This window comes from Melopsittacus undulatus, chromosome 1 (genome assembly GCF_012275295.1).
Source record: "Melopsittacus undulatus isolate bMelUnd1 chromosome 1, bMelUnd1.mat.Z, whole genome shotgun sequence".
In the NCBI taxonomy this organism is placed as follows: domain Eukaryota; kingdom Metazoa; phylum Chordata; class Aves; order Psittaciformes; family Psittaculidae; genus Melopsittacus; species Melopsittacus undulatus.
The window spans coordinates 65,860,009-65,881,879 of NC_047527.1; the positions used below are offsets into that span (position 1 = coordinate 65,860,009).

Here is a 21,871-nt window from a genome sequence, read left to right on the forward strand (position 1 = left end):
GCAGTGGAATCAAGCATTGTTGCCAGACTGGATGCTGACAAAATGTATAATATTGAACTACATGATAATTACAAATCATGTGAATTCTAGAAATCATTATTAAAGCTGTATGTGGGCATTTACCTTCATAGCTAAAAAAAACACATTGGAAATCTGGGATGAGACAGGCAGGGTTGTTAAAATTCAAATTTTGCCATGTTCTTAGCCTGCAATATGGCAGAAGGGTTCAGTTATCTTAAATTGAATGAAGCTGTGGAAAAGAAAAACCCAGCCCAACCTGTAAAATTATTTCTTTCAATATGTATCTGAGTTTATATAAATCCTTCTGCATTGTTGACAGACCTTTTGGTTTCTTGGCATAGCAGGTGTTCATATAATGTAAATCATTGTTATGTGCTAGGAAAGTCTCTTAATGCATCTCAAATTCTTCATCATGTGGTGAGCCTGTGACATAATAGCCCAATTCTCTCATGTTTCAAAGGGTCTTTCCCTGCCCAATTCTACTTATACGATGAAACACACATCATTCAAGTGGAATAACTGTTAAATACAATAGAGGTTCAACAACCTACCTAGATACAGAAGAAAAAAAACCAGCTTGGTGAAGAATAAGGATCTTCCTTTCACACAATTGAAAATCCATATTCTATGGCACAGTCCATTTAGGGAGGTATTTTGATTTGTTTCTTTCCAATTAGTAGAAATAATCAAATTGAACTATTACAGCAAAATTCAAACTACACAGCTGTATCTAAAAACCATGGTTCTAGATTGTTAAAGGCCAGGTTTTTACTGAAACAGAGTGCATTCCTTTCAGTAGCAAATAAAATGCAATTAAAAAATTCTGAAAGGCAGAATTCTGGTTTCCAATTCCAGTTTTGCTTTGGTCTGTAAGTTTATAAATTAACCCAAATGATTATTAAGCTTCTGTATTGAATTGCATGCTGTTTGTGCAAGCCCTTGTAACTCCAATTTATCACTGATTGAAAATATTAATTGAATAACCTTGCAGAGCACAGATCTGCTCCTATAGTCTGCAACTACTTTATGAAGTCTATTGTATCCAGTTCTGATACTGGAGAAGTCTGAACGTATAAATACTTGGGTCCCCAAAAGATACAGACATGTGCCTAACTTCTTTTGTCACAAACTGCAGTCTTTCTTATACTGAAATCCTCCTTACATGCTACTGGCAATGGAAAGGAGTCTAGAAGTGGATATTTAACTTATGTTTGTGTTAAGGTCTCTTTACACTGTCGATTGTTACTAAGGAGGACTGTTGATTTTAGCATTAAACGTACATAAATAAGTCTATGCAAAACTGGGGTTGCATTTGCTGTATCTTGCACCTGGTTTGGTTGGAAGCAGCTTGTTCTTGGCTGTTAGACAAACTAATTTGGGACTCCTATTTCATAATAATAGTTGTGTGTGAAAATTTTTCCTGATATAAGTAATTCACATAGCACATTCCCTTTTTCATTTCGAAACAACCAAGTCACTGGTTCTTCTGGAGCAGCGTCCGAAAGTGCAGAATACCATATTCAGGCATTTTTGATGCTTCTCATTTTTGTATGTAGCTGTTGAAAAAAAAAAATCACTCTTCCACATTTACGTACTGTGAGTTTATAGCTCTTCTGTCTTGCATTTCTGATGACAATGACCTCAGAATACCCTAACAGTACTCATAAAGAATACAAACTTAGAATGATCTAAGTCTTTAAAACAGGCAAGACTTTCCAGTTCAAGCCATTGTTTTCTGCTTTCCATTTCCAAATAAAAGACTTGGCATTTGGGATAGAGAGTTACTTTTTGTTACTGAAAAGGAAGGTTGTGAAAAACTATGTAAGTAGAGAATCTTTGGTGACATTAAATGAAATGTTTTAGTTTTCTAGTTGTGGAAATGACATCAGCTTAAAAATGTGGTTCTGTGTGTGGTTAATGTAGAAGAAAAACTTATATACAAAAGCTCATTGAATGTATTGCAGCTCATGCTGGATTATCAGTATCTGTGATCCACTTAAAAGTTCCTCACTTGTAATAGGATCAATTTTGATAAGCAGCTAGGTGACCACCTCACATTCCCATCTTCATTAGGCTTGGGACGGCTTTGGAAGTTAAGATTACAGTGGCCTGGGGTGGGGCTGTTTTAGAGTTAACTTGGAAAATGTTCATCTGCTTCTGGAAGATACTCTTGCACAGTACTTACTAGTGTGTAGCAACAGCAAAAGATACTGAGGTGTCTCCAGAAGGGCAACTAAGCTGGTGAAGGGTCTGGAGCACAAGTCTTACAAGGAGCAGATGGGGGAAGTGGGATTGTTTCACCTGGACAAAAGGAGGCTCAGGGAGACTTAATCACTCTACAACTACCTGAAAAGAGGTTGTAACAAGGTGGGTTTTGGTCTTTTCCCTTAACTGACAAGTAACAGGACAAGGGGAAAATGGCCTCAAGGTGTGTTTCAAGTGAAACAGGATAATCTATTTGTAATGCTAGTCTTTACCATACAGCTTACAGTTGTATCATAAGATACTGAAACATACTGGGAAGGGACCTCAGGAGGCTCTCCAGCACAGCGTCTTCCCCTTGTTACAGACTGGGCCTTTCTAACAAACCTGTGTAAAACCCTCTGAGTGCATAAATCTAGCTGTAGGAGCTGAGAAGTAAAGCCAGAACAGAAAGGAATAAGCAGTGTTTCATCTGGTGAAACCAACAAACCCTTCAATTTGCTTGAGAAAGAATCACTCAGCCTCACCCTGAGTTGTTATGAAGATCCATATAAGAAAACAAAATTGCATATTGAACCAGGAACTGGTGTTTTTTTTCAAGCTGAGCAGTTTCATAAACTTGGGGAATGCTCCCGCATTATCCCCAGGTAAGGATATTCTGTCTGATCAACACCACCTCTTCACTGCCAGCAGGTTCCCTACCTGTTTGGTACCAGAAGAGCATTGGTTTTTTCATGAACTTTTTGCTACTGCAGACTCTGCAATTACATAGTAATAAAAAGAATAACCCAGTGATATGTAAAGTTCTAAGTAAATAAAAATTTCAAGGAGCCAACTGTGCACAGTTTCTGCTTTGTTTCCCATGTAACAAGGTCACAGATGTCACATTTATGCAGAGTGAAATTAGGTGTGAATTTGGTTGATGAGGGCATCTTCAGCACTAAAGTAGGAGTCAAAGTCCAAGAGTAATGGGGCAGACTACACCTGGGGCTACAAAGAGATCTGTGCCAGAGAGAATGAGTTTGTGTGGAGGTCTCAAAACATAGGAGTCTCATCTGCATGAACAGCAACATGTCAACACATAGGAACTGATCATGGACTGAAGCCATGGTGGCATGGCTTAACCCCAGACAGCAGCTAAGCTCCACACAGCTGCTCATTCGCCTCCCCTCCTCAGTGGGATGTGAGGAGAATTGGAAGAGTAAAAGTGAGAAAGGAACTTATGAGTTCAGATAAAGACACCTTAACAATTCAAAATAAATAATAATAAAAAGAAACTGTGAGAACCCCCTCAAACAACAGACAGGCAAATAAAACCCAAGAAAGGCAAGGGGTGAGGACTGGAATGGGTTGCCCAGGGAGGCTGTGAATGCTCCATCCCTGGTAGCGTTCAAGGCCAGGTTGGACGAAGGCTCACGTGGCATGCTTTAGTTTGAGGTGTCCCTGCCCATGGCAGGGGGGTTGAAACTAGATGATCTTAAGGTCCTTTCCAACCCAAACCATTCTATGATTCTAAGTGATGCAAATGAAAAAAATTGCTCACCACCAACCCTAAGCAATCTATTGCACACCAGTCCCCAAGCAGTGCCACCCCCTTTAAACTTCCTTCAGTTTTATTGCTGAGTATGATACCATACGGTCTGGGATATCCCTTGGGTCAGTTGGGAACAGCTATCCCGGTTGTCTCCTCTCCAATTATATGTGCACCAGCCTACTTGCCAGTGGGGCAGTCTGAGCAGCCAAAAAGACCTAGAGGCTGTGTAAGCACTGCTTAGCCCCAACAAACAAAGGCATTACCGTCACTCTTACTTCAGACAGATCTTCCATGGAGTGCTGGTCCTAAAGGGGTTCCTTGGAAGGGAATCTTCTTGGTTACTTCCAGAGGAAATCTACCTTAATGAAATAGTAATGTTCACTTTATAACTTCCTTCAACATTTTTCTTGACTGTAGCTCACACTACCCTGAGCATTCTGAAAATACACAGCAAGAATTATCCACTGAAAAGATGCTATAAAGCTGACAAAAATAAAAACCTAAATCACAGGTTGGTTTGGAAGGGGCCTTAAAGTTCACCTAGTTCCAATCCCCCTGACACAGGCAGGGACACCTTCCCACTAGACCAGGTTGCTCAAAGCCCCGTCCAACCTGGCCTTGAACACTGCCAGGGATGGGGCAGCCACAGCTTCTCTGGGCAACCTGTGCAGTGCCTCATGACACTCACAATGAAGAATTTCTTCCTCATATCTAACATAAATCTACTCTTTCAGTTTAAAGCCATTCCCCCTTGTTCCCCCCATATGCAAAGATTTCTTGTAGGCCCCCTTTAGTTACTGGAAAGCTGATTTAGTTACTGGAAAGGTGCTCCAGCCCCCTGATCATCTTCATAGCCTGCTCTGGACTCGCTCCAAAAGCTCCACATCTCTCTTGTGTTGAGGGCACCAGAACTGCACACAATACTTCATGTGAGGTCTCACAAGAGCAGAGTAGAGGGGCAGGATCACCTCCTTTGACCTGCTGGTCACACTCCTTTTGATGCAGCCCAGGATACGGTTGGCTTTCTGGGCTGCAAGCGCACACTGAACCTGGCTCATGTTGAGCTTCTCATCAACCAGCACCCCCAAGTCCTTCTCCTCAGTCTGCCCTCAATCCAGTCCCCACTCACCCTATATTCCCGTCGGAAGCCATACCATACCTCTTCATTAGCCGGTGCTAGCTCGCTGCCCCACAACCGCGCCTTCCCACACGCCTCAGGCCGAGCCCGCACCTCAAGAAGTGATGAAGGAGCGCCAGAACTGGACAGCGGCTTTCCTCCCTGCCCTGCCCCGCCCCGCCCCGTCCCGTCCCGCCTCACCTTACCGTAGCCACCGCCCCTCCCCGGCCACGTTGTGTGTCGGTGGTGCTCAGACGGAGCAGCCGCGGGATGATTCTTCATATTTAAAAGTAACTGTTTTCGTTGTTTTAGTCAGCAGCTCTCTGTCGCCCGCCAGCACCAATGGCGGGGGAGAGCAGCGCAGCGGCACGGGAGGGAGGGGAGCGAGGCGCGGGGCGGCCCCAGGTGTCGGCGTGCACTGCCTCTTCCAACATGGCGGGCAGGGAGCCCTTCGCGGGGGTACTGACCGCACTGCGCCGCTGCTACGCCAAGGTCGTCCCTCTGGAGACCTTCGTCCGGGGGCTGCAGGACAGCAGCTCCGGGGAGGTCGAGGTGCTGCGGGGCGACGACATAGGCTGCTACCGGACCTTCGTGCGGGCGTGCCTCGTGTGCGTCCCCCGGGGGACCAGAGATATTCCCCGGCCCTTCACCTTCGAGCAGGTAAGAGGCAGGCCAAGAGTGCCGGTGGCCTGCGTTGGGGCCTGGGGTGGCCGTATCTGGGCAGCCCCCGCCGAGGAATGAGCCCTGCTGGGGTCCGGGCTAAGCCCCTGTCCAGTGGCTGGAGGGAGAGCCAGAGCCGCTGCTTGCCCTTGGGGGGCTGCGGAAGGGCGCTGCTGCCTGCGCTAGATGGTGGCACCAGGCTTCCTGTCCTTCCTGCATGCCCCTCGTGGGTGCTGCCGGGCCCCGCCAGCCAGCTCCAGGAAGCGGGGAGTGGGGTGAAAGCATTTCCCCTTCTCCTCTCCTGGAGGGTGGGCAAACACAGCTGTGATGCCGGCGGGTGGGTGGTTAGGTACCGCGGAATGGCTGCGTGCCGCTGAGCCCCCCACTCCCTGCGTGCCTTGTGCGGTAGAGGGGAGCAAACCGAGTGCGGCCGGGGAGCAACTAGGAATTCCAAGTGCCACTTTCCCACTCTTGAGAGGGGAGATACGAGGGGGGAAGCCGCTCGCGGGCCGGTAATTACGCAGAAAAACCTTGCCGGAGAGAGAAGGCCGCTTTTCTCAGAATTTTAGCGTGCATGAGCAGAACTGCACTGTGGTAGTAAATAAGCGTGTCTTAGAATTGTGAACGAAGTCGTTTAATTGAGCTTTTCTGTACGTAAAAGGGAATGGAGACCTCAAGAAAATCAGTGTTAATTCCCTGGAGGTTAGAGCCTGCGTGAGCACCTGCAGGGCAGAATGGCATGGAGGTCTTGGGGGCCAGTTTGCTGCAGGGAGCGGAGGGGCGTAGTGTAGGGTGTTTCCCGGGCATGAAATCCACAATCAAAAGGGCAGATGTTAGAAAGACTTCCTTAAAGTCATAGGCCCACGTTGCTGCACGTAAACATCTTGTGGTACTCTTGAAAACCCTTCTATGGTATTGCCCATGTGGATCACTAATATCGCTTCAAAACTTGGTGTCTAGGACTTTGTATTTCACATGTCTGTTTATTGTGTGTTGTGGTTTATGGAAGTGTCAGTGCTAAAAGCTAATTTTCTTTCCCTCAAGTTATCTAGTCAGAAAGAAGTTACTGCAAGAGTTGTTCAGCGACTGTGTGAGAAAAGAAAGAAGAATGTCTTCTCATATGGCTATGCCTTACTGGATGAAAACAGTTCTCATCTCCCAGTCTTGCCCTGTTCACGTATATACAGTTACCTACCCAATACTGTAACGGAAAGTACTTGTACCAACGGCGTCTGGGAAACACTGTTGAGCAGGATAGGGGACGATGTGATGATGTATTTAATGGAACATTGCGCAATCTTTTTGCAGGTTCCCCCTAGTAATTATTACCAAGTTTGTGGGCAACCCATTTATGAACTTATTCCATATAATGTACACTCACTCTCTGCATTTGCTAGACAAAGGTTTTCAAAGCATAACCGTAATAGGTTGATTGACTATATGCAAAAAAGGGTCGTGTTTCATAGACAGTATCTTTTAAAGTCATCTCAGTGGAAAAGCAAACAAAGACTTGATGCTAATGTCACCAGCATGGGACGTAAAAAAAATAACAAGAGACAAAGCTTAATGCCCAGTTACCAGTATTCTGCAGCTGTTTCTAAAGGAAGCAGACAGATTAGAATGGTTACTGAGCATCTGGAAACACAGAGTAGCTCCAGTTTGCATTTGTCAGCTACAGTACCATCTTTAAAAAGGAAGCCTAATAGGGAACAACTTGAAATTCCAGCTAAGAGAGCAAGAGTAGAGGAAGAAGTGGGAGAGGAAAGGGCTTGTAATCTCACTCCTGCTGTGAATCAAAGTAGTTCTGAGAGATGTGGAACTGGGTGTGTGGCATCACATTCTGCAAGTCTCATTAAAGAAAGGCACATTTCTCAAAGAAGTAACAGTGATATGTCTGCTCCTTCTTTAGTTCACACATCGCGTGACAGGACGATGGTTGTGGCACGTGAAAGTTCTTGTTCACAAGGAGTTCAGAATAATGAACTTTTAAAGTCCAGCACTGAAATGCAAGCAGAATCCCATAGGAAAGGAGTAGAAATGCGTATGCATGAATCTCAATCCGATTCTGTGCAAACTAAACCTGTGGGGGGTATTTCTTCAAAACACAGAAGGCAAAAACGTCCTGTAGGTCATTTGGCGAAGAAGTCACCAAATAAGCTCTTGCCTTCTACAGTGTACATTAACAAGAAGCTGCTGCTTTATTCCTGTAGGAGTTTCCGGGAAGGTTTTCCTAAATCATTTTTACTGAATCGCTTGCAGGGCTATCAGGCAGGTGGAAGGCGGCTTATAGAAACTATATTCTTAAATCCAGATCTGTTGCAGCAAAAGCACAACCGAAACCTGCTTTGTCGTAAGTGGAGAAAGAAGAGGTTGCCCAAGCGCTATTGGCAAATGAGACATACATTTCAGAAGCTGCTAAAGAACCATAGAAAGTGCCCTTACTTAGCTATCTTGAAAAAAAATTGCCCTGTTAAGATATCTGAAGACAGTGTGAGAGAAACTGAGCTGCCTTGTGGGGTAGCTTTGCCTGGACAAGCAGAGGCTCACAGACAAGTGGAACAGTTTGTGAAAGAGCCTGCTAAGGGTGTGACAAGCAGCAGATGTGAATCTGGTCACAGTAATGTGCCAGACAATTTATATGCTCCTCTTGCAAAATCTGTGCATGGGAAGTCACAGAGTGAGGAGCAAGACCCAGGAGAGGTGTGTGACTCCAACCTCACGAACCTTAACAAGCAGTGCAGCATGCAGTGGAACGTGTTCATGTTTGTGAGGGAGTGCCTGGAGCGGGTCATCCCCGCTGAGCTTTGGGGTTCAAACCATAACAAGCGCCAGTTCTTAAAAAATGTGAGAATATTCATTTCCATGGGGAAGTTTGCAAAGCTTTCACTGAAGGAGTTGATGTGGAAGATGCGAGTGAATGACTGCATGTGGCTTCGTCTAGTTAAAGGTACTTCTTGTATTAAAGAGCTAAGTTGTGGGGGGTGTCAGATGTCTGATGTTCATGTTTAAGGTGGGAAGGGGATGGTAGTGAATCAGGGTTCAGAGTAGTTAGGTTTGTTGGTAATAACCGTAGCTGAGAGAGCAAACTAATAGTGTTTGTAATTAAAAACAGAAGAACAGTTAAGCCTGTCTTCCTTCTAAAACCTAAAGTTTTCATTGTTTTCATTCATGCTTTTTGTATTTAATAGGATGACATTTTCATAAACATGAATTCAGAACCTGAGCATTTCCAAAAAGGATCTTCCCCTTCCACCTCTACCCACCAAATTGCAGTAACTCTCAAAATTCATTGAAGCATCACCGAAGCACGTAATGAACAAATGCGGTCTGCCTGTTGGTTACCATGAGCCTTGAGAAAGAACTAAAGGCAGATAAAAACACTTGTAGCAGCATGTGTCCCTCTGCTAATGTAGTGAACCTTCATCCCACAGTGTACTGGGGTTTTTGCCACTCATGTCAACCCTGTGAGAAATATGTGAGTATGGGACCCATGCAATATGGGGTGTGCCCAACACCTGTCACCTTTCTAGAGCCCTTCTGTACAAGCAAGAGACCCTTACTGAGGGTCACAAGGCTGAGTGGTCCCTGGAATTAGCTTATTGATCCAAATTCTGTGTGAAACTTTTCAGTTTAGTCCTTGTTTCAGATGACAGGTAAATTTTGCTTTTCTGAAGTCTTTCTTCAGACACTGTTCTAAGACTTAAATTCAGGCTGAAGCTGTGGTTCTGTGATTGACTCCTGCAGGATCTAATGCATACTGGCATTTTTCTGTGCTTCCATTTTCCATCTATACAATGTGGATTGCACTTACATGACTATATGTTTGCAGTGTTTTTTCTTTCCTGGTAATGTACTTAGCTCTACAGTAATGTGTGCTGAAAAGGGTATTGCTTTTTAAAAGGTGCAATAAGGTTCTAAATTTACTAAAGGTTCTTGGTAATGTAGGAGGACAATAAAAAGTCTGATGTTTGAGAATTGATGTCAAAAATGGAAGAGGTTACACTTCCCTAAGAAACTCAGTTCTAGAAGACATATTAATTCTTCATTCAGAAACTCAAAAACATGTTTTTTTGAAATGCTGAGCAGTTAAATATTTTAAAATGTTTTTATTGTAAGATACACGTTTGGTTTGTAGCCATTTGGAACATCTTATCTTAAAAAAATGTCTCTTATCCTCTGACCTTATTCCAGGAAAAACAACACATAGGCTTGATTTTAATTTTCACAAAATTGCTCCCTTGTGTTTCAATTTCAAAGACACATTTCATTCCTTTGCAGCACTGTGGGCGTTTGGTTTTTTTTCCTCCAAAAGTATTAGTAATGGTTACTTATCATTTCCCTGAATTGTAATCATTTATATCTGTTGTTAGTAACTTAGAAAACAAAGTATCTGGTTCCAGGACAGCTACTTAACAACATCCCAATTTAATTTGTGTATCATAAATTGCATATTGCAACTCTTAAATTGCAGAATTTTCTATCATTGGATTTTTTCATTAATGTCAGCTGGCTTGTGTTGAAGTGGGCACTAATTTATCTCTTTATGGTAGTCTTGGGTGGTTAAATGCATGAGAATGTCTCTGTCCTGAAGTACAATAAATCCAGACAGGGCAGAGAACTGGAAACACTTCCATTTTATAAGTGAGATTTAAGCCTTGGCTGCATTGTGTCAAAACTAAACTGGATTTAACACATTTGTGCCATAATTGTTATTTGTGCTTTGTAGCTAAGCTAATATTTCTGTATAATTTCTTTCCATTGCCATGCTGCATTTTGCTAAATTCTGCTCTTAAATTTAATTAGGAAAAGTATTATTGGAAGTTGGCAAAAATTCAGTATTGTAGCACAGGGTTTTATTTCCTATTCACCACAAATCTATGGTCTTAAATCTGACAGCAGCTGGGAATGTTCTGGGTTCATAATTTTTGTGCCATCTAAATGTCATAAGTGCTGATGGACTTAGGGTGATTTTTTGGGGTTTTTTTTTGTTGTTTTTTTTTCTTTTTTGACTGCAGCAGTAAGTTTTGTATAGGATGTCTGAAATAAAGCCTAACCCTAAACTTAATTTTCATGTAATTGGGAAATCTGAATATCATTCTCATCCCCAAGTCAGCCCAGTTCAATTCTGTTATTTTTATATTTAAATCTAAGTATTTTCATTCTTTTGCCTTTTCTAAAAAACGTTTTACATTGTAGTAGGCTGACTCCCATTTTACCTTTTCTTCATAATAATCTTGCTATAGTGCATTGAAAATCTTGCACAATCAACACTGGAGGAAGAAAGTAAATCTTTGTGCTACAGATGGCATGTATTCATATCCTGTATGTCAGTTTGTCACTGCAGATTAGTTTTGATGTTTGTACTTGAAGCTTGGGTCAGTCACATTATTTAATGCCAGTGAAAATTTGGAGTGATATTTGTGTGATTGTTTGTATTTGCTTTTTTCCTTTTCATTAATGTCAAGCTAAGAAAGTGTTATATGTGGGTTTTTTTGTTTGTATGTTCTGTTTCTTTACTAATACAAATAGCTGATATTTACCTTTGAATTGTTTATTGAAGGTGATCACTTTGTTCCTCCTTCTGAACATTGTTTCCGTGAAGAAATTTTGGCTAAATTCCTGTACTGGCTGATGGATACCTATGTTATTTTGTTGCTCAGATCTTTTTTCTATGTCACTGAGAACACTTTCCAGAAGAACCAACTTTTCTACTACCGAAAGTTTGTCTGGGGCAAGTTACAGAACATTGGAATTAGGTAATATTAGAAAATGAATCAAACATTAATATAATATGTGGAAATCTCATGTTTTTTAATGTAAACTTACAATTCTGCTTTAATTTATTGCCTGTTTTTCCTCCTTTTATTTGCTTAATTTCCTAAAAGAAAATTCAGTCTGTGATCATAATGTGCACAGCTTGTAAATTCAGAAATATTTTGTGTGAGAAAACTGGTTTAAATTTAGAATTGTGGTAGGAGAAGAGAAACCTTTGCAATAGTAAAATCCATTATGATGCGGTTTTTGTTTTAATAAGTTGGTTTTTTTTACACCTTTTAACAGTGAGTAAAGCACAGCAACAATCCCAAAGTAACCTTGGGAAAGTTAATTTTAAAAATACTCAGCTTGCTTCAATTGTTTTAAACAAACAAAACCAAGCCTCAACTGAAATGCTGTAATACTCCGGTCAGGAATACAGGCAGTAGTCTTGTGTTTTGAGGATTTTATTGAAGTGAATATTTTATTTTATTTTATTGAATATTTATATCTTGTAATGCAGCTGTGGAATTCCATGCTGCTTTTTTGGTCTTAAAAATGCATGCATGTATTTAAGTTAGGTCATTATTTAAGATCAGATTCAAAGCGATTAAGTCAGAAAATATAAAAGATCTGAAGGCAGTTTTAGTGAACAGGATTATGCACACATTTCCATAATTCACATCTTCCGGGTTTTCATTAGAAACTGTTGGTGTCTGAGAGCGCTTTGGAACTGTGCAAAATGAGGGTACCTCATGTCTTGTGTTTTAATGGCTTTTTTATATGGAGAACCTTTTGCTTTCACGGTGGTCTCTTGGTCTGCAATGTTATGTGTATGATTTTTTCCCCTCCTGCCCCACCACTCTCTGATTTCAACTTTGGTATCTGCAGTGCAGCTTTTCTGCATATGTGTTTGCACTGAATGGGGTCTTGATCTCATTTGCATTTGTAGCACAGAGTATGCAATTTAAATAGTAGAATATAATTTTCAGTCCCACATACTATGTTTGTCTGGTCTTCAAACTAACAGCCTTAGTGTTGCAATTAGTGTTTTATGTCATTTTAATGTACATTGAAGGTATCATCAAGCACTAATTTTTGCATATTAGATGTGCTGTTTTGTAGTGGAGTATCTGATTAAAAGAAAACAAGTATTTTTGGGTTTAGCCCTTTTGTCCCTATTCCCAGTTTCTCAGTAAAACACAGTGTGTAAAGACAAAGTGCTCTGAACTCAGAAAACCCTAAGCGGGGTTGATCTTGTTTCTTTTGATTTCTTCCCCACATACTTCCCTACTGTGTAGGAAGCTCCACCTCACTTTTGACTTGGGAAATCTGTGAACTGCAGATTACTGGAAGGTGGAAAGGCATCCCAAAGAAATACTGTGCTCTGCTGTGTGCCTGCCAAGGGTATCCTGTGAGGTCAGGGTGTTTGCTGTTGGCTAGAGGATACATAACTGCATGGACTTCAAGTCTAATCCCAGCAACTGTACTTAAGCTTCACTGACAGCACTAGGAATTTTAGCACTGCTTTTTCAAGTGTGCAGTATTACATGAGGTTTCCTGCTAATCCATCATATTACACCCATACAGGTGGCAAGCTGCCTATTTCACACAGGAGAGAAATTGGGTATTAGATATACAGCTGCTTAGGGCTGCCTTGGCCATTTTGAGGCTTTCCATGCACCATCCTCTTTTACCCAGCCAGTGTTTTCAGGTATTTGTCCCACTTCTTTTGTGGGGATTGTCTCACTTCCCAGGGGAGTATCATAACCTGTAGGGCATTTTGGAATGGCACATTTTTGTGTTCCTGAGCAATACAAGTAGCAGGAGATTGATCCAGGTCTTTTACATTGCAGCTAGGGCATTTTAGCAACATGTGTTAACTTAAAAGCAAGGGCTTTTTCTCCACCTCCTTTTTGTGATTCATTGCTCAGAAAACTATTGATTAAGCTATGCTGAACTGTAAATTCTGAGGGGATGTCTGAGGTGGAAGCACATTTCCCGGTAAGATGAACTTGCAGACCTCAGAACTGACTTGGGAGCCTTTCATTCTTCATTATTAGCTGACACCTGCTCATCAGCTCAATTCTCTTCAATCATGTTACTGGATATTTAAATACCCCTATGTTGTATATGTATCCTGGTATCTCAGTTCACTGTAACTTTTAATAAGTAGTAGGTCCCTAAATGCTGGGAGTGGAACAGCTCATTATCTCGTGTAGTTCCTTCCCTGGATCTTTCTTAACATGGTTTTCAGAAGGTTCTGCTCAACTTTGTTAGTATCTCTCAAGTTTATGAAAGCATGAGAAATGCTCAACATCCTGTTGTTTTGTATAAAATATGTCACAATGTTCAGATGTATTCAGCTAATCTGTGCTAAAATTTTCATTTGTGTTAAGATTTGTTTTTAATTATCTTAAGTTGCATCAAGCAGAAATTAGTATTCTTTTGCTTTTTGTATTACATTGTCATTAAGGTACCATGAAATTGTTCTGAAATTCAAATTCCATGTCACTTTCTACAGAGGCTAGTATTTGTAATTATCTTCTTAGAAAAATGTTTGGCTTCAGTTATTATAAGGGGATTAAATGTTTTGACTTCCTGCCTTTCCTGTTGCTTACACTAAATGTGTATTTGTATTTTAGAAACCATTTTGCCAGAGTACATCTACGTGCTTTATCTTCAGAGGAGATTGAAGCTATCCGTCAAAAAAAATATGTGACATCAAGGCTCCGGTTCATTCCCAGACCAAATGGCTTAAGACCCATAGTAAAAACGAGCAGTGTTGTTGATGCACAAGCATTCAGCAAGGAAAGCAGAGAAAAGAAGGTTTCTATTTTCTTTATTGTTTTGTATGTGTTTGATGCATGCAGCTAATAAAGCAAGTGAGCTTTTTGTTGTATAAAACTAGTTTTAACATGTTGAACTGGAACATTCAAGTCAGAATGACTGAATGGGCTTACTTCTCCCTTCTCCCTTCCCAGTGCTTAATTACCATTAGCCTTCAATTCCAGAGTCATGTACTTCTGTTTGCAAGCCTGTCTTAAAGAAGTGAGTCTAGTGGAAAGGCATGGCCTATTAGGTTTTGGGGTTTTTTTTTCCTCTTCTCTTTCTATTCCTTTCCTTCAGGTTTGCTAATTGGTTGTGGTAGGCATCACTCACCTATGAGAGTAGAAGGACATAAATCTCCGTCAGTATTCTGAACTAACATGTCATATTTGTTTGGCACACCAGCAGGTAAAGGGTAGATAAGTCTGTCCTGTTGGGATTTACCTGAATACTGATGGTATATGTTGACCAGTTGGCTTTGATGCCAGGTCAGCCCAGAGGGCCAGATGATGAATTGGGTGTGTTGCATAAGGTCCAGGAATAGCAAGGAAGCTGGATGAACCACATTAGGGAGATACGAAAGAAGCTGGGAATTACTGCAGTGTGGGAACACAGTGCACAGATTAATCTGTTTAACAGGCCAGTTAACCACAAGACATAGTGGGAATCTGATTTCACTCTCTTGCATGACTGCATTGTTTTTCCTTAAGACTGAGTCCCATCTGGTGCACAAGACTGATGTTCCCCAAATGGATGATAGGTCAATGGCTTCTTAGTGCTTACTGCTCAGTATGTGATTCCCAGACCAGACCTGAAGTGTTACTTTTTGGTAGTCTTTTTGTGGCAGTCATACTATCAGATTTGAAAATATGCACACAGTTAATTCAGAAATAGCTGCAGTGCTTTAAGGGTGCTGTCGTTCCTGTAACAGGTCTGGCAAAGGATGATATGAATATACTGAAGAAGATATAGGTTCAAAGTCAACCGTGGTAGGTGGTCAAGTGATCTGAGGTAACTTGGCTACTCTGGAGCTGAGAGGGAGTATCTGTATCTACTGAAAGTGGGAGCAATAGATTCCTGTTGGAGAGTGCTGAGGACACTGAGCTTTTCAGCTATTAGACAGATCTCAGCTGTCAAAACTAATCACAAGTCCATCTATTTATCTCCTTAACTATTACACCTTGATTTCCAAGAGTCAGGTACAGAGGTTCTGTTGTCATTTGCAGGTTTTTGCTGCAGCTAAATTCAGTCTTTCTGAAAACTGCAGTTGGACAAAGTAATATAGTAAATACATAATTTTAATCCCATTTTTCATCTAAGTGTGAAATCCGTGTGTTGGACAGAATTTAACATGTTTCAAAATACTTCAAGGTGATTCTCTTTGATCTCTGTAGATGCAGCAATACAACACTCAACTGAAAAATCTATTTAGTGTGTTAAATTATGAACGGACTTTAAACAGAAGTTGTATTGGCTCTTCGGTGTTCGGGAAAGATGATATCTACAGGACATGGAAGAATTTTACTGCAGAAGTTCGTAAATCATATGATAAAAATCCTCAATTCTACTTTGTAAAGGTATGTCTTTTTAATTACATGTTCAAACTAACTTTTCAAAGTCAACTTGTGCAGATACTTCTGTAGCTGTAATAACTGTGATCTGACTGCGTAATTATTTCTTTTTCAAAATAAACTTTTGAGCATACCTAACACAGGCTCCGGTTTGGCTTTTTTAAGGTGGGGTTTGGTTGTTTTTTTTGACAGGGGGTGTCCCTGCAGTAGTGCTTCCTTTACTGTATTTTTCTATCTTTGTTTGTCATGTAGCACATGCACTGGATTTTTGCAGTTACCTTTACTTTAGTATAAAACAGGACAAAGGTATAAAACCAGTTATGCTTTTCAGACCATCTTCCCAAAGGAAAACCGGGAAAAACTTTCTATGTATGTTTGGATAAATTGATACTGTTTTTAAAAAATAGGTCTCTTCTATCTCACTCTCATTTGTTTCTGTTGAAAATGAAAACTTGAACTGCCAGGAAGTGTCTCTCCAATGAGTTTGTTCTCTTGAAAAAAATGAGTGCTTGTCTTATCCCACTATATGATGGAGTTTCTTCTTAACACCTTAGTATTTCAGTTATGTCTAGGAGGCAATCTTTTGTGTTTGAACTCAATTCATAGCTTTGAATTGGGGCAGGTTATACAGATGTGTATAAATTACAGAAATTCATATACACTATAATGGGGCTTCTGTCCTGTGTTTTCATATGTCAGTTGTCATCCTGTCCTGACATTACTTTCAGTGATTGTCTTGTTATCCTTCAAGCCAAAAAATCACATCATTGACCTAGTTTTGCTAAAACTGGTTTCTTCAGAAGGTTTTGAATTTTGATTATGACAAGTAAAAGCAAAGGTAAGATTGCAGTATGAGTTTTAGGAAAGGTGAAACATCTGGATTTGCAGCTTTCCAAAAGCCTAAGATGTCACCTCCATGATCACATGGAGAGGAAGTTTTCTTAAAATATTTAAACATGCAAAAATATCACCAATAAACTTCAGTTAAATGATTGAAGGTTTGGTCTTAGGTTTAAGAATTGTGCTAAAATGGATGGTTGTCTCTTGTAAGGCTATACTTGTCGATCAGTGAGGAAAGGTTTTGCAGATAAACAATGAGTTTCTGTTTTGCACAGATTTGGACTGAACGATGCAATAATTACACTCCTATGTGATTTATCCTTCAGTCTTTTTTACATATTACAATACTCTTCTTACTAACACAGTGTTATTGATGAATACATAATGGAAGATATTTCTTCTATTTCAGGCTGATGTGTCCAGGGCATATGATACCATTCCTCACAATAAACTTGTAGAAGTGGTTTCACGGGTCTTAAAACCTCAGAAAAAAACTCACTACTGCATACGACGCTATGCTGTGGTTATGATTACTCCAAGTGGAAAAGCCAGGAAGTCCTATAGGAGAAATGTATGATATGCTGATTTTCTTCTACTTGCTGCTGTAAATAGGTTTCGGTCCAAGCAATATTTTTATTTATACCCTTTTTTGTCACAATATGCATTAGGCAATTACTTTATAAACCATTTGTTAATAGTGTTGGATATTTTTCAGAGGTAGCAAAGCTTCTTTTTACTCTGTATTTTTTGCATTTTTTTACTCAATGTTAGTAAGTATAAAGGTAAATGTATTGCAGAAATAGAGATATGTGAGGAGACATTTTAACAAGAGCAGAACTGTTGGATTAAAATAACGGAATAAGGCTGGCCCTTTGACCTTCACTGAATAAGAGTCTGATACTGGATTTTCTATTGCTTTTGTAATTTTTTTCTTTACACTCAATATACAGGTTTCTACTTGGCATGATTTTAAGCCAGACATGAATAGCTTTGTGTCCTACCTTCACGAGACTACGTCATTGCGAAATGCAATAGTAGTTGAACAGGTAAATATTGGGAGGCTTATTTTCAACTGAAATAAGAAAGCTACAGAAGAATTGGAGGAAGATTGTGTATTTTAATTGAATGTATATGTTAGGTGGTGACACCACCTGTTTTCTAGTAACCCAGCACCTTCCATAAAAAGATTTTTGTAATCTCTTCTTTGTTTGTAACAGGTTCTCAGTGTTCAGTGGAAGGATTGCATCAGGCAAGAAATCTGGCAAAATGTCCTAGACTTTCCCAGATTTTCTCATTGTTGCCTCAAACTTTCATTTTAACCAATATTTTTTTTTTCCTTTCCTAATTCCATTGTTTGTTTCAACAGTTCTCAAGTGAAAAAATAACTAATAAAGAAGGGCTTCAACACTTGCTATCTCTAAAACAAGCAGAAGTAAGAAGGAGCAAAATGCATTCTAAGCTAAGTAGCTGTGGAAATGGCTGTGGTATCTTGAATAGCAAACTGCATAGAATAGAAAAATGACTTAAACAAAAAAACCACAAACAAACCAAACAAAAAACGGAACAACTTCAATGATTACCTGCCAAAGTTGAGAAAAATGAGCTCTTCTTCAGAGGACACTTTGTTAGAAGAAGCAACCATCCTGCCGTTTTGATTCCTGCGCTGCAGAGAGCTGTACTAATTCCAAATGGTTCTCAAGATTTCCTTCTCTGCAAGGAGTATGGCAGAGAAAGGCATAGAAGTTAGGTGATAAGCTCAGTCAGTTTCCCAGTATATTTCCCCACAAACTTCCCAATGGAAAATTTTCCTTTGGGGTAATTTATGCTTTTACAGGTAGAATGATTTTTTTTTTTATGTACAGATATCTGTGGATGTAAGAATAGAATATACAGTGTGGGTGGGTCATGATTCTATGATCCTACAAAGTTCAGAGAGCCTAATGAGCGCATGAATAAAAACAAAAACTAGCTGGATCTCCGTGATCTCGTGTGTAGGTTTTGTTTTGTTCTTTTTTCCACTGGACATCTGATCTAGATAACTAGGCTAGATATTACATGAACAGCAGCATTCTGTTTCAAAATATTTTGCATTTGAAAACAAGCTGTGTGTCTTTAAGTCATTATTGTTCTGAGGACAGTGTCATGTTGGCTTGGGTGTTTGTGCCATGGGTGTATCACATTAGCTTTTCAATGCAAATAACCGTGATTTCATGTGGGTCTGTCAAAAGCTGGATGCATTGTCTCATGTCTAATCTATGCAGAAGAAGTAATTTTACTTTAGTTCTTTTTGTTAAAGGGATTTAAACTGCTCTAAATTAAATTTTTATTACACAATTTTTAATACAAAAAGCTTCATAAATGTTGGGTGGGCAGTAATGCATGGAGTCGTTGGTACTACATGGCAGAGAATGTTTTGCAATAAAACTGGCAAATGAGTGTATCTGTCCTTGGGGAATTCTAAAGAACATGACAATTATAGACATTGTCCTACATGATAGAAAGTGGCCAAAAGAGTGGGGTCTCATACATCGTAATAATCTGGTATAATTTGCCAATGCTTAAAGTTGTTTAGACTTTGGACTTACTTGTTTTCCCATGTAACACTAATCAAAACTGCTTTTCTCCTAAAGCAAAACAGAAAAAGAACTGCACCATTCACTTGCTGGATGAGAGCAGCTTTTTTATGTTTAATTCAGACCTTGGTTTCGGGTGGGTTTTCTTCTTACCACAGGAATTTAAACTGCTACAGTCTAACCTTCCATAAAAGTTTCTAAGTGTATATTGTGTTTTCATTTTCAATACCTTTCTAAAGTACAAACCTTTTGTTTTGTTGCTCTTCTAGAGCTTAAATTTAGATGAGACAAGTTCCAGCCTATTTACTTTTTTTCTTCACATGATACATAACAACATCCTGGAGATTGGGAACAGGTAAAAAAGAAAATAGTTTTTCTTTCTTTAGTGTATTTGGTTTTTTTTTTCATTCATTGGGTTTTTTCCTGTTAAACAGGATACTTTGAATTGCCTCGGGATTTTCAATAGCTGTCTTCTACAGATTTTTATTTCACATGTATTTGAAAGCTGTTTTATCAGTTTAAACTCCACAAAAACATTAAGAATGTGGAATAAAATTTATATTGAATAAAATTTCTCTTTCCCACTTGGATGATGTTAACTATACAAATAATGCATTATTCTAGAGATATATAACCTTCTTCATTTAAAACTGCAGACGTAGTTCAAAAGAAAAATACTTTTAAAATGTTGGGATCCATAGTGATAAGCAAAAGCAAGGTAACATTCAGGCAGTCATGCAAAATCCTTGTTAGACATTTCCCTATAATGCAAAATTAGACCTTTTCTGTGTGGACTTGTATTTGGCAGTTTAAAATGAAAATATAAGGCAATAAGAATATTAATTAAAATTACTGGCAACTCTAAAATTAGGAATCAGATAGTATAGAGGGTAGTAATGCAGATTTTTTTGTGTTCCTAAAGATACTAATTTGATATTTCTCATCTGGTTTTGCCTCTAGATGGCAAATGTGTATCACACATGGAAAGCGAGTACTTACGTGATCTTTATTTGTGACCTCAGAGTGAGGAGTATTAGAATGAATAGCTGCTTGCTCTTGAAAAAATACCATTTGTTTAAAATACTTAATCTCACAGGGTTGTGTGAGGGGGAGAAAAGCTTTCAAGGAGGCAAATAGAAGAGCCTTTATAGGTGGCAGAATCATGAGACTGCTGATGTGGCCATTAATAAGGACATTAACATCAGTATGTGTAATGAAAGTTTAATGGTTTTAATGAAAGCATGCCTTGACAAAGCCAACTCCACACTTACTTAGTGTCTCAGCTTGGCTGAAAAAATACTGTTTGTCCTGGGAGGAACTTGTCCTTTTTAAATACATCAAAATACATCAGAAAACAAACAACTCAAAACCAACCCAAGCTGCAGTAAGTTTAGTAAATGAATACACTCTTTAACTGATGGTTCTTCAAAAGGCATCACAGTTAATATTTACTTGATGTTTTGAGAAATGTGCTAAAAGGAATACTTTAATACCTTTTAATACATTTATCAAAACTCATTACATTTATCAAAAGTCATTACATTATAATATGATCTAATATCTTACTGCTTGAAAGGAGTGTTGTGAAAATAATTCCCTTGGGTTTTGTGTGGCATGTTCATTCTGTTGCTGCGAGCATAGAAAAATCCACAAGTTAATGGGGAGTTCTGTCTTCAGTAGCTTACTTAGATGTCATGCATTGCTATTACTATTACTATGCATGGTCTTACTGGCTTTATATAAATAACAAGATAGGGAAATAATTAAGCCTCCCCCTTGCTATGTCTGTGTGAATTCTTTGAACCCAGGAGAAACAAATCAAGGATTATGCTTCTGCAAAATGACAACAGACAACTTAGTGAATTTCTCAAGTAGGCCGGGGGGAGGCTGAGTATAATTACAAGTAATAAGGGTTAGCATTTCACAGGATGTAGTGGGTTTTTTTCCTGATTAAAAGTAAGATAGCGTCATGCCTGAGCTGTTAAATGACGAAATAAATGTGATTTAAAGTGTAGTTGAGATGCATAAAACCAGATCATGTGCTCTACCAGGCTAAGCCATCAGAAATTTTCCTAAAATTAAAGTAACACTTACTTGGGGGGAAAAAAAACCCAACCAACCAGCCAAAAACAAAACAAAAAATACAAAGCCAAAAAACCAAGAAGCTATTTCCCTTAGTCAGGTCATGCAGTGCAAGTATATACAAAAAACAAACACCTCAATAAATAAATAAATAATAGTTTGGAAATTTTCTCCAGTGCACTTAGCTTTGAAACAAACATTCTTGTACAAGAAACAGTGTAAGATGCAACATAAAGAATTACAAAGCTTAAATGAAGTGTGGCTATGCAGTTGAAGGAGGAAGGAGGCATTGTTGTTTGAGATATTAAATGAAAGAAATGTTATGTATTAACAGTTACTGGAGTTTGTTAAAAAGAAAGGAATATATGTATTAATGGTGTTTTTTCACTGTTTAATGTAAAACTTCTGGAGCTGTATGTAGGTTAAATTTAAGGCTAACTAGCAAGCATATAGTCTGTGTTTTACTGAAACATACATGTTGTAGTTGAAAAAATAAGTGAAAGCTTAATGGAATAGTTTGTTGCAATCATGTGTGTTTTGATTTTATCTTCTGTACTAGGTACTACGTACAGTGCTGTGGAATTCCACAGGGCTCCATTTTGTCAACCTTACTTTGCAACTTATGCTATGGAGACATGGAAAACAGTCTGCTCAGTGGGATACAGCAGGATGGGTAGGGATGCCTTCT

The 21,871-nt window shown here is 39.5% G+C and overlaps 1 protein-coding gene across 1 annotated transcript in view; it reads left to right on the top strand.

Moving 5' to 3' along the window:
• The first annotated feature begins 5,306 nt into the window (after window positions 1-5,306).
• TERT (telomerase reverse transcriptase) overlaps window positions 5,307-21,871 on the top strand; it is a 32,257-nt gene continuing 15,692 nt past the window's right edge. Inside the window, exons 1-10 of the mRNA XM_005153407.4 lie at window positions 5,307-5,534; window positions 6,579-7,127; window positions 7,167-8,481; window positions 11,095-11,290; window positions 13,934-14,117; window positions 15,512-15,694; window positions 16,938-17,099; window positions 17,479-17,574; window positions 19,371-19,456; window positions 21,743-21,856. Coding sequence (XP_005153464.2) covers window positions 5,307-5,534; window positions 6,579-7,127; window positions 7,167-8,481; window positions 11,095-11,290; window positions 13,934-14,117; window positions 15,512-15,694; window positions 16,938-17,099; window positions 17,479-17,574; window positions 19,371-19,456; window positions 21,743-21,856 — 3,113 coding nt within the window. The remainder of the gene's footprint in view (window positions 5,535-6,578; window positions 7,128-7,166; window positions 8,482-11,094; window positions 11,291-13,933; window positions 14,118-15,511; window positions 15,695-16,937; window positions 17,100-17,478; window positions 17,575-19,370; window positions 19,457-21,742; window positions 21,857-21,871) is intronic.